This window comes from Caloenas nicobarica, chromosome 13 (assembly GCF_036013445.1).
Source record: "Caloenas nicobarica isolate bCalNic1 chromosome 13, bCalNic1.hap1, whole genome shotgun sequence".
Taxonomy (NCBI): domain Eukaryota; kingdom Metazoa; phylum Chordata; class Aves; order Columbiformes; family Columbidae; genus Caloenas; species Caloenas nicobarica.
In genome coordinates, this window is record NC_088257.1 from 4,115,456 (window position 1) to 4,130,786 (window position 15,331).

General features: G+C 61.6%; 3 protein-coding genes across 3 annotated transcripts; 1 reads left to right on the plus strand and 2 right to left on the minus strand.

Annotated features, from left to right (window-relative positions):
* EIF4E1B (eukaryotic translation initiation factor 4E family member 1B) lies at nt 1–1,483 on the minus strand. The gene is made up of 7 exons (XM_065644183.1): nt 1,466–1,483; nt 1,183–1,274; nt 977–1,072; nt 776–839; nt 493–606; nt 241–380; nt 1–115 (listed from the first exon to the last, which is right to left on the minus strand). The coding sequence occupies exons 1-7, from the start codon at nt 1,481–1,483 to the stop codon at nt 1–3; spliced, it is 639 nt and encodes a 212-aa protein (XP_065500255.1).
* A 900-nt stretch (nt 1,484–2,383) lies between these two features.
* On the plus strand, nt 2,384–6,489 carry SNCB (synuclein beta). The gene is made up of 6 exons (XM_065644214.1): nt 2,384–2,452; nt 2,584–2,711; nt 4,194–4,232; nt 4,573–4,691; nt 5,443–5,532; nt 5,754–6,489. Exons 2-6 carry the CDS (start codon nt 2,591–2,593, stop codon nt 5,784–5,786), a joined length of 402 nt encoding a protein of 133 aa, XP_065500286.1. The 5' UTR covers nt 2,384–2,452; nt 2,584–2,590; the 3' UTR covers nt 5,787–6,489.
* Nucleotides 6,490–7,527: 1,038 nt separating this feature from the next.
* On the minus strand, nt 7,528–15,331 carry LOC135993863 (glutamate dehydrogenase, mitochondrial-like). The gene is made up of 12 exons (XM_065644012.1): nt 14,986–15,331; nt 14,295–14,375; nt 13,751–13,806; nt 13,195–13,258; nt 12,425–12,519; nt 12,054–12,233; nt 10,336–10,473; nt 10,030–10,167; nt 9,263–9,343; nt 8,564–8,779; nt 8,132–8,194; nt 7,528–7,644 (listed from the first exon to the last, which is right to left on the minus strand). Exons 1-12 carry the CDS (start codon nt 15,329–15,331, stop codon nt 7,528–7,530), a joined length of 1,575 nt encoding a protein of 524 aa, XP_065500084.1.

A 15,331-nucleotide genomic window follows, 5' to 3' on the forward strand; every position in this document is an offset into this window, starting at 1 on the left:
TCACATCACAAACTTGGTCTTGGTGAGGGAGCCACTCTTGGTGGCCGTGTCCGCATGAGCCTGGTACCCAATGGCCACCTTCTGCGACAGGCCCAGATGTTCCTTATAGACACGCCTGGAAGAGGGAACAGACTGCATGAACAGGGCAGCATTACTTCTCTCTCTCCTCTCCCCGCCCAGGGACCCCATCTTTCCCAAACCTGGCCCCATGCACCGCCCCCCCCCCACAAGGTGCATTACCCGATGTGGGTGACCCCTTCCTGGTTCTCCGCTTCCCGGGTCCAGATGGCGATCTTGTCCCCCTTGGCACGGATGTTGATGACAGCCCCACACACCTCGTTACTGTACTCATCAAACATCTCCCCGATGAGGCACATCAGCTGCCCAGAGAAGAAGAGGAGCCCAGGACAGTTGCTCCAGGGCTTGGCACTGTGTGGGGGGAAACGCTGCCACCAGGACCCTGCAGACCAGCCCCAGAGGGGCTGCACTCACCGTCTCCAGCCAAAAATGGTCCAGCTCCGTGTGCCGCTGCTGCTTGGCCAGGGTGATGAGCCAGCGCCCCCCACGCTTGTTCTGGCTGTCCTCCCACATGGGTTCGATGCCATCCTAGGGACAGGCAAGGGGATGGTCAGGGCCACCAAGCACCTAGCCAGAGCCAGCTCTGGGAGCTGTCAGCATCCAGCCAGGGCACCTGCCAGCCCCACTGGGACCCAGTGTGCTCCCATACTGCTGCAGGAGCCTGCGAGGAAGGACAGTGACAGAGGGGGTGTCACACCTTGAAGAGTGAGTAGTCACAGCCAGATGAGAGCTTGCTGGCGGGCTGGATGTGGCTGTACAGCCTGCACCGGGTGGAGACAAGACACAGATGCAGGTGAGAAAAGGTGCCTCGGGGATCCCCAGCACCCTCCTCTGGTTCAGAGGCGCCCAACCAGGACCTCTACAGAGCGGGCACATTACCCACTCGTGGCACACTCACGCCCAGAAGTCCTCCACAGTGCTGAACTTGGTGACAAGGCGCAAGTTTGCCTGCCACATCTTGCTCTTGTCATTCTTGAAGAACCACAGCGCCCACCTGGGGAGGGAAGGGAGATAGGGGGAGGTCAGCCATGCTAGAGCCCCCCTTCAGCTCCAGCACCCCCTTCTCAGCACTGGGAGAGGCTGCCCATGCCTGGGCCCCCATACCTGTTCTGCAGGGGGTGCTTGCTCAGGCTCCCTGGCAGGAGCGGCTCTTGCTGCGGAGCCCTCCGTCGCCTCCGCTGCTCCTCTTGCCTCCGCTGGGGAAGGAGAGACAGCCCTAAGGAGCCCCATGGCCACCCCAGCAGGGCAGGTGGGGACCCCCCCTGGCCTCCCCTCACACCATAACAGGGACCTCACAGCCAGGAGCCCTGAGGGGATGACAGTGCTGCCTGCAGGGCTGCCCGAGCTCTGCTGCCGGGCCCAAGGTGCTCACAGGGAGAGCACTCACCTGCTCCCCTGTAGCCATCCTGCCCAGCACAGGCTCTCCCTCAGCCACCCCCAGCTCTTAAGTGCCCACAGGCGATTGGGACGAGGCAGCCAGCCCAGCTGCAGGCACTTGTGTGGTGGGAAGGGGCTGCTGGTCCTGCCCCTTCTGGGAGAGGGCAGGGAGGAATGCCGTCAAGGCAGGGGGATAGGGTGGGGTAAGGTGGGGACAGTGTCTGGTGGGAATAAAGACAGGATGTTAAACAGGGCAGGACAGCACTGGGATCAGGGTAGGATGGGAACAACATGGCAATGGGGAGCATTGGGGAGGGGATGTGATCAGACTTGGATGGAGTGGGGACAGAGAGAGATGGGAATGAGGTGGGATGGGAAGAGGATATGATGATGAGGGGATGGGATCAGGATGGGATGGGGACAGGGATAGCACAGGGACAGCATAGAATGTGGAGGGTATGGGAGAAGGACAGGATGGGATGAGGACAGCCCGTAGTGGGTAGGGGATGCGATCAGGATGAGATGGGATCAGGATTGGGTGGGATTGGGAGGAGATGGGATAGGGAGAGAGTAGGATGGGGATGGGACATGACAGGGACTGGGACGGGGTAGTGTGGGGACAATGTGGGATGGGATCAGGACAGGCTGGGATGGGGAGAAGGTGCGATGCGATGTGACCGTCCCCGGTGGTGCTGAACTGTGTGGGGAAGGAGCCCGTGGGCTGGGGCACAAAGGGCCGGGGGTGCCGACCCTGCCGAGCCGGGCAGGGGGACGTGCCGCTCCCGTGCGGGGCGGTGCGGGGCGGGGGCAGCCGGGCACGGCTCCGCACGGCCGGGCACGGCTCAGCCCGGCTCAGCCCGGCGCGGCGCGGTCCCCCCCGCGCATCACGGCGCAGCGCGGCGCAGCGCACCGCGGCGCGGCCCCGGCACAGCCGCACTGAGCGCGCCCCGCCGCAGCCCGGCCCGGCCCGGCCCGGTCCCCGCCGCCAGCGAGCCAGGTCGGGCGGGCGGCGGGACCGGGGGCGGGCGGGCGGCGGGACTTGGGGCGCGGGGCTGAGCGGGGCGGGCGGGCGCGGGGCTGCGCCGGGGGGGCCGGGGCGGGGTGAAGCCGTGCGGCCTCTCCCCGCAGAGCCGCCATGGAGGTGTTCATGAAGGGCTTGTCCAAGGCCAAGGAGGGGGTGGTCGCCGCCGCCGAGAAGACCAAGCAGGGGGTGGCCGAGGCCGCCGAGAAGACCAAGGAGGGCGTTCTCTATGTCGGTAAGGGCCGGCTCGGCCTGCCTGCCCCCTGCCTGCCCGCTGCCTGCCCCCCGGCTAATCCCTGCTCGTCCCCTGCACGCCCCTGCCGGCCCCTTCTGCCTGCCCTTGCCTGCTCCTGCCTTTGCCCTTGCGTCCTCCTGCCCATCCCCCTGCCGTCCCCACCTGTCCCCGGCCCCGCTCCCCTCCCCGCTTGCCCCTTCCCCGCCACGACCGCCCTGCCGGGGGTGTCCCGGGGCTGAGGACAGGTGCCCGCAGTGCCCTGCCCGCCCTCTGCCCACAGGGCATGTGCAGGCAGGGGGATGTGGCGGCGGGACAGGGTCGGGGCCGGTCCCCAGGCGGAGGGGATGGGACCCCGGAGGACCGGACCCCCTGCGGCTCCCGGTGGTGTGAGCCCGAGGGCGCTGCAGCTCCTCACCGAGGATGCTCTGGGGCAGGAGCACAGAGGGACCGTGGTGGGGGTGGTGACTCCCCTGCTGGGATGTGTCCGACTCAGAGCTGGGGCTGGGGACACGTTTGTCCCCCTCAGACATGCCATGTCCTGAAGCACACCCCACACCTGGGGCACCACTACTCTGCTGGCATCTCCCCTGCACCCAGCCAGCGGCTGGGGGGTCCCTCCGCGCTGCCCCTCACACCTGGGGCCCATTCTGGGCCAAGTCCTTAAAGACATCATTGGCAGGGAGGAGGCAGCTCCCGGACAGGCTGCGCACCCGGCTGTGGCGTCGGGCTGCTTGGGGAGGGAGCTGAGGCTGCTCCTGCCTGCAGCGGGAGGGAGGGCACAGGGCTGGGGCTCCATCCTGCTCTGTGAGGGACCTGAGGCCCCACAGCCATTCCTCCCGGCAGTGGTGCGTGCCTGCCCTGGACTCCTGCCCTGCCCAGGGTTGCGTGCCCAAAACAGGGGTCCAGCAGCTCAAGGAGCATCCCAAGGCCACATCCCACAGGAGCTGCCCGATTCCCCAGCCGCTGCCTTTCCCCCATCGCAGACAACCCGCACCCATCTCAGGGGGTGTCCTGGCATCTGTGGGCAGTGTCGCTCTGTGTGAAGGGAGCCTGGCAGGGCCAGCATGGCCAACCGCAGCACCTGGCCCTGAGCCGCTCCAGCTGTGGGGCTTCCCGTGCTGCGTTGGCGTCAGCTCAGGATATGGATCGTGGCTCCTGTGGGAGGCTTTGGTCAGCAGCACAGCTGGTATTCATCCTGCCTGGCTGTGCCCTCATGGCACCGGGCCCCGGGGTCTCTGTTTGCCTGGCACGTGGCAGTGGCCCTGTGCTGCCCCAGCCTGAGCTGCTGCAGGGACCAGAGGAGCCCTGCGGGAGCCAGGTGGGTGCTGGGTGCCCTGGCTGCCCTGGTGCGGCCAGGCTGGGGTGCGGGAAGGATGCCGCCCTGGCCCGCAGAGCCCTGCTGGGGTCCTGGCCACAGCGCCTGGCAGAGCGCAGCCCACAGGCCCTCTAACCCCCTCTCTGTCTCTCTCTTTCTATCCCCAGGGAGTAAAACCCAAGGCGTGGTGCAAGGTGTCACCTCAGGTATGGTCCCCTCCAGCTCCCCATCGCAGTACCCCTCTGGCCTGGAGAGTGCGGCTGTGCTAAAGAGATCAGAGGCTAATTGAGGGGCTGATGTCACCCGGCTAAAGCCTCTTATATAACTGGGCCCGCAATGAAGGATTTGCAGCGGCTGCTCACACTCCCTGCCCAGCTGCAGAGCAGCGTCCCGGCCCCCTCCCATCCCCAGTGCCTGGGCAGGGAGGGCCTGATCCTCCCTAGTGACTCCTCACCAGCCCCCCTGGGTGATGCAGGGCACGGAGCCACAGCTGGGCAGCCCTCCTTGGCATGGGGGGGCACTGATGGGCACCCCTGGCTCTTGCAGTGGCCGAGAAGGCGAAGGAGCAGGCGTCCCAGCTGGGTGAAGCAGCCTTCTCAGGCGCTGGCAACATCGCGGCAGCCACCGGGCTGGTGAAGAAGGAGGAATTCCCCGCAGACCTGAAGGTGAGACCCCCCCACCTCAGCCGCTGCTGTGCCTGTGGTGACCCCGAAGGTCCTCGGCTGCTCTGCCTGTGCCTGGGGCGGGCAGGCGTCGCTGCCCCGAGCGTGGCGGCTGCGGACGTGTGCGTGTGCGGGCTCCCGCATGGCGGCCGGCAGCGCGGGGCTGGCAGCACATCGCTCCAGCGGCTGCGAGGTGACCTGACAGCTGCGGGAGTGGAGGGGTGGGGAGAGGCAGCGGGTTCGCATCTCGCCGCCCCCATGAGCTTAGCCCAAAATAGCATCAGCTGAAGAAATGAGGCCACTGCCACCACTGTCGCTGCATGGGGGGGGTTGGCGGCCCCCCTTTCCCTCCTGCCAGCTGCTCTGCCAGCCCCGGGGAGGGGTTACCCAGCGCTGCACTCCCCTGCCAGGGATGCAGGATGCTCCCATGGCCCCTCCAGCGCCTGGAGCCTGTGGGCCCCACACAGTTCCAGCACGCATCACCCACCTGGGGCCGGAGTTGGGGGCAAGGCAGTGACACTAACACCCAGGCCCTGCTCCCGCGGGCCCCTGCCTGTCACCTCCCAGCTAGATGGGTTGCTGTGTGCCCAGGGTGCCCTGCCAGACCCCCTACTGGTGCCTCCCCACATGGACCCTCCAGCATCCCGGGTGCGTTGCTGGTCTCTGCAAGGTCACCTGGGTCTGGCAGGGGCAGCGAGGGTGGGTGCTGGGTGGAGAGCTGTGTGCATGGGACTAACCCCCATTTCACCCCCAGCCGGAGGAAGTGGCCCAGGAGGCTGTTGAGGAGCCGCTGGTCGAGCCGCTGCTGGAGCCGGAGGGGGAGAACTACGAGGAGTCCCCGCAGGTGAGGGGATGGGGTGGTGGGGTGCGCAGGGCGCTGCAGAGGGTGTTGGCTGCCAGCGCTCAGCACGCTGATGGCCATCGCTGTCCGGAGCAAAGCCTTGAGCCTGCCAGCTCCCAGTGCTCTGGGCATGCAGCCCTGCGGCCTCAGGGGGCTTGGGGGGAACAGGGGCTCTGTGCCCCACCTGGGCTCTCTCACCAGCTCTTTCTTTCCCCACCCCACAGGAGGAATACCAGGAATACGAGCCAGAGGCATAATGGACCCCCGTCCTCGCCTCTTCCACCAGCAGCACAACGAACTGCCAGGAGCCCCCTGCTCCTCCCCAGCCGGCCCCGGCCGCTGCCTGTGTGCTGGGGAGGAGCAGGGGTGCCCCTGCCCCGTTCGCTCACGAGTTCTTCCTCCAGTTCCGTTCCAAGGGACCGTGTCCGTGTCTCTGTACCATGTCTAGCAATGAGAAAAACCCTTCGTGTCCAAGCCCCTGAGCCCTGGCTTGTGCCTGAGCTGTGGGTGCTGCCCACACGGGCTGGTGTGTGTGCGTGTGTCCATGAAGCCGGGGTTTATCGCTCTGTTTCCCTCCCAGCGCCATAAACCCCAGCTGCATCCCAGTGTGTCTGTGTCTATACAAAGCATGTTTCACCTGCCTGCGGGCTGCTGTACATTTTGCTTGCACGCGTGTCCCTGTGGTTCTGCTCTGGTCATTGTGGAACTATTTTTTTTACATATATCTCTATCTATGGGTGGACAGGTCTTTTGCCTTTGTGAACCCTTGGCACCCAAGCCTGCTCCCCAGCCTGCTGGGTAGTGACGGTGCCCTTGCCCCCCACCCCGAGGTCCCATAGTGCCGACGCTGTGTTGTGACGTGGCATGGATATCCCCCCATCGCTGGATGTGCAATACGAGGGCAGCTGCCAGTGACACAGCTGCCCCCGTGTCCATGAATAAAGCCAACTCTTGTCTGTAGCCCCCTGGTCCTGGTTGTGGGTTCCCTGGGGAGAGGGGGGGCCCTGCACTTTGGCAGCAGGGGCAGTTTTGGGAAAAGGAATGAGAAGCTGGGGCACAAGATGCCTTCCTGTCTGTCCACCGCCATGTCAGGATGTGCTGCTGTTTGTCAGGTACATTCTAGAGATGCGTCCTGACCTTGCGCTAGAAGTGCAGAACAAAGTGGGGGGCCTCTCCTCTGCTGTCCCCACCTTCCTATGTGACCCTGCTCCCCTCAGGGGGACAGGGACATGGCAGCTTGCTCAGCTGCAGTGTGACCACCTCAAGGGCAGGTGACTGCCACACACCACTGAGGGATGCCCAGCGTAGCAGGGGGTCCTGTGGCCAACCCCAAGCATGATCCTTGGGCCTTTACCTCCCTCAGGGCAGGGCCACCAACCCAGCCTGGGTCCCCAGCCAGCCTCCAGCCCTGTGGCTGCAGCACAGGCTGGGCTGAGAGGCTGGGCTGAGTCTCCCTGCTGTGAATATCAGATTAAATCCCCCACCCGTGCTGGTTTGCCAGCTTTGTGGGGAAAGACTGAAGCTGCAGCCGTCAGCATGGACACACAACAGGTTTGCTGATGCCTGCAAATCCCCGCCTTGGTTCTGTTCCCCGTCTCTGCGCCAGTTGCAGCAGTGCTCGCAGCACCCACCGCACAGTATTAAATGGGCTGAGACGTTCCTGGGGTTGGCTGTGCCATGGGCTGTCCCCTCCCCTACAGCTAATTGCATTTTCTCCTCCCTCTTGCCAGCCATGGGCACACAGACCCAAATCAGCATTGGCACAGCTTCCTCCAGTGTGCAGGGGGCTGGAAAGAGGCTTGGGCAGAAGGGGTGTGGAAGAAGGCAGCCCCTACCCCAGAGAGCTGAGAGCCAGGCACAGGGAGAGAACATGCTCAAACCAATCATTTATAGAGACCAGGGTGTCCCCACAGTGCAGCACACGGTGTCCTGGGCACCCCTGCGCAGCAGGACTGTGACCCTCACCGTGGCACCCGGGCAGCCCTGCCGGGCGCTGGGTCAGTAGGTGAAGCCGGCCTCCTCGTACACAGTAAACACCTTCTCCAGAGCGCACAGGTAGGCAGCGGTTCTTTGGTCCAGGCCCAGGTTGTATCTTGCAGCTGTGGTCATGATTTGCTAGAGAGAGAAGAGCTGTGAGTCCCAGGAGCACCCAGACACAACAAACAACACAGGGGATGTTCTGTCAGACCTGGAGATGCCTGTGGGTGGGTTTGGGGATGCTCTGCCCACAGCATGCCCCTGGGGACAGACCCTGTGCCCATGGGTGGGCTCCATGCACACCGCTTACGCAGCCACCTCCCCAAGGGGTGGCACGAGACTCCCCGCCAAGCAGTGCCAGCACCACTGTGTACACCCTGGCTGGTCTAAGCAACCCTGGAAATGGGGAACACAAGTTTGGGGGAATGGAGAGACAGGGACCCAGCAGCAACAAGGAACACTGCTGAGCATGAAGCTTTAACCAAAGCGTGGACACAGCCACCATAGGCTAGATGACCCCAGGCCTCGGGCTCACCCAGCGTGACTGGTGATGGGGCACTGGGGTTGGGCACCCCCCAAATACAGCACAGAGCCTCTACAGCGAGGCCAGGAGCCCTCGCAGTACCTTGGCTGACTGCTCCATGGTGTAGGCCAGTCCCGAATACACGATGTCCTTCTCCGAGGCGCTCTGAGGGGGAGAACAAGTGAATCCTTCATGGGAGAGGCTGGAGGTTGGTCCTCTTGACCCATTTAATCAAACACAGGCCCTGCTTGGTGCATGGCCACCACAGGTGGTCCAAGCTTGACTTGCCAGCTCTGCACCTGTATCCAGCACATGGCTTGGCTCCTAAGGGACTCCCTACAGTACTCTCAGATATCAGGCCTGTGCCACCCCACATGGCATCTCCATCCCATCCCCTCCATCAGTGGGGTGACACCGTGATGGGACTCTGTGAGTGCCAGAAGCTCAGCTTTCAGCACTGGGATGGCAGACTGGAGTGTCTGGGAACGTGAGACAAGCGAACCAGGACAAACCTCCATGGTTGTAGACACTTACAGCCACGCGGGCCTTGAACTCTGGAGACGGCACGATGGGGATCTCCCCCTTGGCCTTGCCAAACCACTGCTCCAGGCTGTGCTGCACTGACTGCAGGAGGTGGTCGCTGGATTCCCGCTCATACTTGAAGCTGAGGCGGCCATAGCTAACGTGGTTCAGGTTCTTCAGCCACTCGAAGAAGGATACGGTCACACCACCTGCATTCACATACACGTCCTGCGGAGGGCAGTACACACTTCAGATTTGCTGCTTAGGGTGACCCTGAGACCCACCTTGGGTCTCTCCCCTACCCCTGGGCTCTGCCCTCAGGGGCCATCCTGAGGTTACTGGGGTGGCTGAATCCTAGAGCCACAGTGGCTCTGCGCTGCCTCTGAGCAGAGACACCCACTGCTCTGACACCCCATAGGATGTGGCAGTTTGCTGTTGGCCCATCAGCGACCACAGGACATGCCCGTGCTGGCCACAAGCCCCATGGTCTGTTGTTGCTGCAGCTGAGAACCAACAAGGTTCAGATAGGAAACCAGCATCTGAGATTTGCTCTGGAACTGGGGGAAAGGCAGGGAACAGGTACTATCAACACCACCAGATCCCAGAGCCAAACAGAGCCCAGCCGGATCCACACTGGCGCAGCTGACACCACTGTGTGGCCCTAATAGCCACGAGTTCACCACCTCACCATGTGCGTGGGCATGGACGTACCGGGATGACCAGGATGCTTCTTTGCAGGAATATCTCGTGTGCTGCTGGTGTAGTGGGGCCGTTGGCAGCTTCTGCAATGATCTGAGAGCACAAGCAAAGAGGTGAGATAGGTGGAAGATACCAAAGATGAAACCCGTGATAGGCTGCTTTCCCTGCTGCTGGGATCCCCCCACCAGATCACTCCTGGTGGCAGCAGTCTGGGTACTTGCCCCCTGACTGGGGCTGTTCAGGATAAGCAGAAGCTCAGACCTCACATTTTGTACGAGATGATTAAAGACAGACTGAAAAAGACCTTGGCTATGACAGAGTCCCAGGTCCCAGCACACTGTTTCTTTGGTCCTTAGAGCTCACAGTGAAGGGACGAAGCTGGTGTTGGTAGAAGTCCCCTGCTTTGCTCACTCTTATCTGCTGCCTGTGATTTTCAGTGTGGCACACAGTACCCTTGAAGATATCACCTCCTCTGCCCTGGGGAAAGGATCTGATACACTGAACACTGAGGATGCCACAGAGCCAGCCAAGGTGACTCCAACAAGCCTTACTCCCTGCCAGCAAAGGGAAGGGCTTGGGCTTTCCTCCTCCCCCCAGTTATGTGACCTGCCACCTTTGCTTCATATTCCATCCCTCTCGCACAGAGGACAAGTTGTCAGTGTGGCAATGTGACACCTCCCTGGGGTGCTGAGTGCCCAAAGAGAAGGCACGGCTGGGCTGCGGTCACTCACACACCGATGCAGGGCCTGTGCGGAGTGTGTGGTGTGAGTGGTTTGTACCTTTGCCTGCACCCGGGGTGCATTCTCCCTTGTGAGCTGCTTCTCAATAGCGGCAGGGATGAGGATGTCGCAGGGCACCTCCAGGATGCTGCTGTCATAGGGCTCTGCTTTTGGGAAGCCGACTACGGTGCCGTGGCCCTGGAATGAGCAGAACAACGCTGGGCCCAGCCTGGCAGCGTCATGTGCTGCCCTCAGAGCTGGGCTTTGCAGGAGATGAGGGGCAGCCCCTTCTCCGTGGGCATTTCAGAGACAGGCACTGACCACGCCCTCTAAGAACAAGGGCTGGGTGGAATGGGCTCAACTCACCCGCTCGTACTCTTCCAGCTCCTTGGGGTCAATCCCTTTGGGATTGTAAATGGCTCCGTCTGTCTCCCCGACACAGATGCAGCGGGCTCCATACTCGTGCAGGTACTTCATAGTGTACAGCCCCACTTTGCCAAAGCCCTACGGCAGGACAGAGCAGAGACAGTCTGGGGAAAGGGAAGTCGTGGGGACAAACACTGAAAACTGACCCGCTGCTCTGGTGACAGCTCCCTCTCAGGAGCGTGAGCTGAGAAGCACAAATAGGAACCCCTGATCTATAGTGGTTCTTGGTGAATGCTTTGGCTGGATGGAGACTAGGACCTGGCAGGACAGATCTCCTTGACTAGTTAGAGGGTTGCAAAAAGCAGAGCCTGTGGGATAATGGCTTCCAGCTCAGCCTGTCTTCATCACCTCCAGAGCCCCTGGACGTGATGTTCCAAGCAGAGCATGCCATTCTGTTTCTAAGAGCTGATCTTGATAGAAAACAGATCCAGTGATCAACACAGTCCCTTGGTGGGCACCACGCAGCACCCAGGCACAACCCGACCAGTCCTCCTGCACCCACACCAAGGGGCTGTGATCGGCTGCCGGTGCAGGGCAGGGCCATGAGGGAAGCTCTTCTCATGGGAACAGACGATTTTGCACAGTCTGCCCCAAAGCGCTTGCTGGCTTGGTACAGCTCCTAAAAGCAGTGCTGGATCCTGAGACCAGCAAAACAGCCCCAAACACCGCAAAATTACACAAGCAGTAGCCAAGGACTTCAGCCATCCCATTCTCTGCCATACCAGTGAAGCAGAAGGATGTGCAAAGAGGAAAGCGATGAGGGAAGGCAAGGCCATTCCTGAGGGTACCGCATGCAGCAGTTCCGGGCACAGCCTCGGTTCAAAGCCTCCTCCCCACAGCAGGGAGCTGCACCGGGGAGCGAGTGCTTGGAGGAATGCGCAGAATGGTGGCCGCAGGCGAGACTTCAGCTGCACGGTTGCCAGTTTATTTCTCCCTTGCAGAGAGCAGTGGTCTCAGCAGGAAACAGGCAGCTGTGGGCAGCAGATTGGGGCAGCGGTGTCTGGCAGAGCAGGAGCTCCTGGAGCTACAGCAGGGGGAAGCACCTCCCCGCAATTATGAGCAGGCCCTGGGCTGCAGGGAAGGGAAGGTCCTTCCTGGGAGGAGAGGGGAGAAGGCAGGGCTGGCACCCACCATGTCCCACAGAGCTCCCAGGCCACTGGGCAAGGTGGGCCAGACCCACAGAGCACCTAGAAGGGACGGTGGCTGCACCCACAAGCAGAACCTTTGCTGTAGGTAACATCTCGGTTTGCTGTGGCCAGTTTGGAGGTGACAGCAACGTGAAGTTGTCACTGGGGTGTGCTCTTTCCATCCAGTGTGGCAGAGCCCACTGTGTCCTGCCACCTCTCCGCTCTGCCTGCTGTGCAGGTGAGGGTCAGTTACAGCTTCCATTTGATGAGCGTTTTCAGACAGAACAGCTACAGAGAAACCTCGGGAATGCCTGTGGGGTGTGAGCAGTGCAGCACCCCTGCACCTCCGCACGCAGCAGGTCTGAAACACTGCTCACAGGAGTGCCAGCTAGCACAGGTTGAGGAGAGATTCAAGAAATCATGTCCAGGCAGCACTGCAGGAGCTGAGGTTGAAAGCTCTCCTGGAAAGGAGGGGCAGAAAGAGCCTGAGGAAGTGCCTTCCTCAGAGCTTTAGCTGGGTCAAGTGCTCACCTGCAGCACGAAGGTCTTGCCAGGGAAGCCGGGGCTCAGCCCAATGCGGTCCATGTACTCCGTGTTGGTGATGTAGTTCTCGATGCCGTGCAGGACGCCCCGCCCCGTGGCAGAGAGTCGCCCATGGATGCCGCCCTGGCTGATGGGCTTTCCCGTCACACACGCCTGGGCATTGATATCCTGCAAGGCCAGGATGGGGACAGCAAAGGTTACAGTCTCACCTGGTCAAGTCCTCTAGTGAAGACGTTCCCCAAAAGGCAGCTTCCCTCACCACTCCCTAAGCCTTGACTAAAACTAAAGCAACTCTGGGCACAACCCTCCCATAGTGCCCACAGCATCCCAGGTGCCAAACCAGCGCTGTTGGAGCTTACCCGGTACCCCAGTGTGTGGGTGTAGGTGTCAGCTATCCAGGACATCTCCCGCTCCCCAGTACTGAGATCAGGGGCCAGCACGTCAATCCCAGGCCCTGCGGAGGTAGAAAAATCTGTCAAATCCTGTCTTTGCAATTCGATTGCTCTGTTCCAACCAGTGGCATGTCTACAGCCAGGTGATTTCATAGAATCACAGAATGGTTTGGGTTGGAAAGGACCTTCAAAGCTCATCCAGTCCAAACCCTGCCATGAGCAGGGACATCTTCACCAGCTCAGGTTGCTCAGAGCCCCGTCCAGCCTGGCCTGGGATGTCTCCAGGGATGAGGCATCCACCACCTCTCTGGGCAACCTGGGCCATCTCTCAGGCATGAACGGCTTTGGCTTTCACAGTGTCTTTGCCTTGTCCCTTCCCACTACTTTCAAGTGAAGAGGGAATGTAAAGGTCTTTGCCTTGTGACCAGCACCCACTGAGCTCTCTTATCACACACAGGAGAAACCTTCACTCCTCCCTGCAACTGCGCGGGCCAGTGGGAGCAGAGGATAGTGCCCAGGTGAGCCCCTGCCCAGCCCCCCCATGCTTGGCGCCGCACGAGGTTTCCCCTGCTCCAAATTCACGGCGCGGGCAGAGCCATGCTGTGAATGGGCAGCAGAGCTCCAGAGTGGCGGGCACTGTGACGGGAAGTGGGTGAGCGGCAGCCTCTGCACCTGCCCAGCCAGGCAGCTGCTGCCCCGCTCCCCTGCCTGCAAGCCACACACAAAACTACTCTCACCTATAAATCCCTTCTTGGCTATTTGTATAGTAAAATGCCTTGTTATTTTCTCGAGCTCGTGCTCCTGCACAAGAACAACAAAACATAGTTGTTACTACAGGCTCCAATACAAATCACAGGGCCCCGGTACAGCGTCAGGCAGCTCCCCCACCCGCACCGGGTACACCACAATGTCCCCAGGGGGTTAATTCACAGCAGCTGGGGATGCTGGATTGCAGAAAAGCAATGTGTGAACTCCTGGCCCCTTTGCTCAGTGCCCTTCCAACCCCTTGCTGATGTGCAGATTCCCCCAGCGCAGCAGCCAGCAGCAGGAGCATCTCTGCTTCAGAGTCCTTCAGTGCGTCCCTGGCCAGATGCATTGACCCATCAACCAGAGTTCACCACTCCTCGCCCCGCCCCAAGCTGCTTTTCACAGTTGCTGGGGGAGCGTTACACATTATAAATGTCTCCCCGGCTTGTCAGAGCGCATCGCTGTGATCTGCACGGGGAGGGAGGGCTGTGCAAATGGAGCGTGAGCGATGGGCTGCCAGCAGGGGAAGGAGAGGAGCGAACTCACCGAGTATTTCCTCGGATCGATCCTCACACCCGTCATGGCACCACCAAAAGGAAGATCTGGAAAAGAGCGGGTAAAACAGACAGATGTTCTCTGCTGGCTCGCCTGCTCCCTGGGGGTAGGAGGTGACCACGGCAATCACAACCTTGTTGGTGAATCCCAGGGTTCACCCCCACGCCGCACACGGCTCCCCCTAACGCCACGCGGCCCCACGGAGCAGAGCTGAAGGCCAGACAGGACACAGACCCTGAGCCTGCCACAGCTGGTAGCAGCCAGAGCTGAATCCATGACAACTCCAGCACAGAGACCGTCTCTGAGCAGCACGATGCTTGATGCTCCCTGATTAGTAGAAACACCCCAGGGTGCCAGCGGTGTATCCTGCAGCCACAGTAAGCCCTGTCCTTGCACATCTGTACACAGAGTAACGTCCTGCACTTCTAGAGCACTTACGATTTTCAAAGCATCTAACAAGCTTTTCTGACTCGCTGTAGCGCGGCCCCATCCCATGCCCAATTCAACACACGCTTTACGTTCCCCTTGTACTTACCCACCACAGCGCATTTGTAAGTCATTAATGCAGCCAGGGCTTTTACTTCATCGACATTGATTGAGCTGCTGAAACGAACCCCTGGGAAAGGAGAGAGAGCAGATGAAGAGTCTTTGCCTTTTTATCACAAATGGCACAGAGGCACTGTAGGAAAGGCTTTGACACTTCTGAAGCGGCAGCATCCAGTCGCAATAGGAGATCAGCAATTGTCCAGCTAGACCTGCTCCCCCAGATCACCACAGAATGGACAGCAGGTTCCTCGCAGCCCGTCACCCCACACGCACAGGCCTCTGCTGTGGCGAGCAGCTCAAACAGCGCCGAGGCAGCATGGTGAGGCCTCAGGCTGAGGGCAAGGGGACAGGAGGCTGGGACCCCTCAGGCTCAGAACAGCCATCGCTGCTTTGAGGTGTGCTTAGGGCAGCAAGTATATGGTAGGATGAGGAGTCACACACAGGGGTGGTTGCAGCCACATGGCTCTTGCGCTCCAGTGGAGGGTGGCAAAGCTGCTTCCCCCAGGTGCCTCCTGTCCTGTGGGATGCAGCCAAAGAAAGCATCCTCCTGGGCACCTCAGGATGTGTCCCAACCCCCCCGGCATTAGCACAGACACCCCCACTCGCGCGAGGCTGGGCAGGGATGGAGAACCGGGCAGGGACGGAGAACCAGGCAGCGGGGCCGCGGCTCCCGGCCTCACCCCCTTTGCAGGGCAGGCGGTGCTGGCTGTGCTGGACCCTCCAGCCCTGCACCACCTCCCAGGTGCCGCTGTCCCTGCGCAGAGGAAAAGCCACCTCCAGGATGCAGCTGCAGCGCCGGATGGTCTCCAGGATCCCGCGCACCCAGGCCTGCCCACCCTGCCGGGCTCCTCCTGCCTCCACCCTGGCGGCCGCCCGCTTGAAGAAGGCCTCCACCATGGCCAGCAGCCCGGGGTCCTCGGGGCTGTCCCCCCCTGAGCCAGCTGTGCCCCGACAACGCCTCGGCACCGCCACGGTGCCCCCCGGGCCCAGCCGCCTCCCTGCGGCCCCCAGCACCGCTACCGCCAT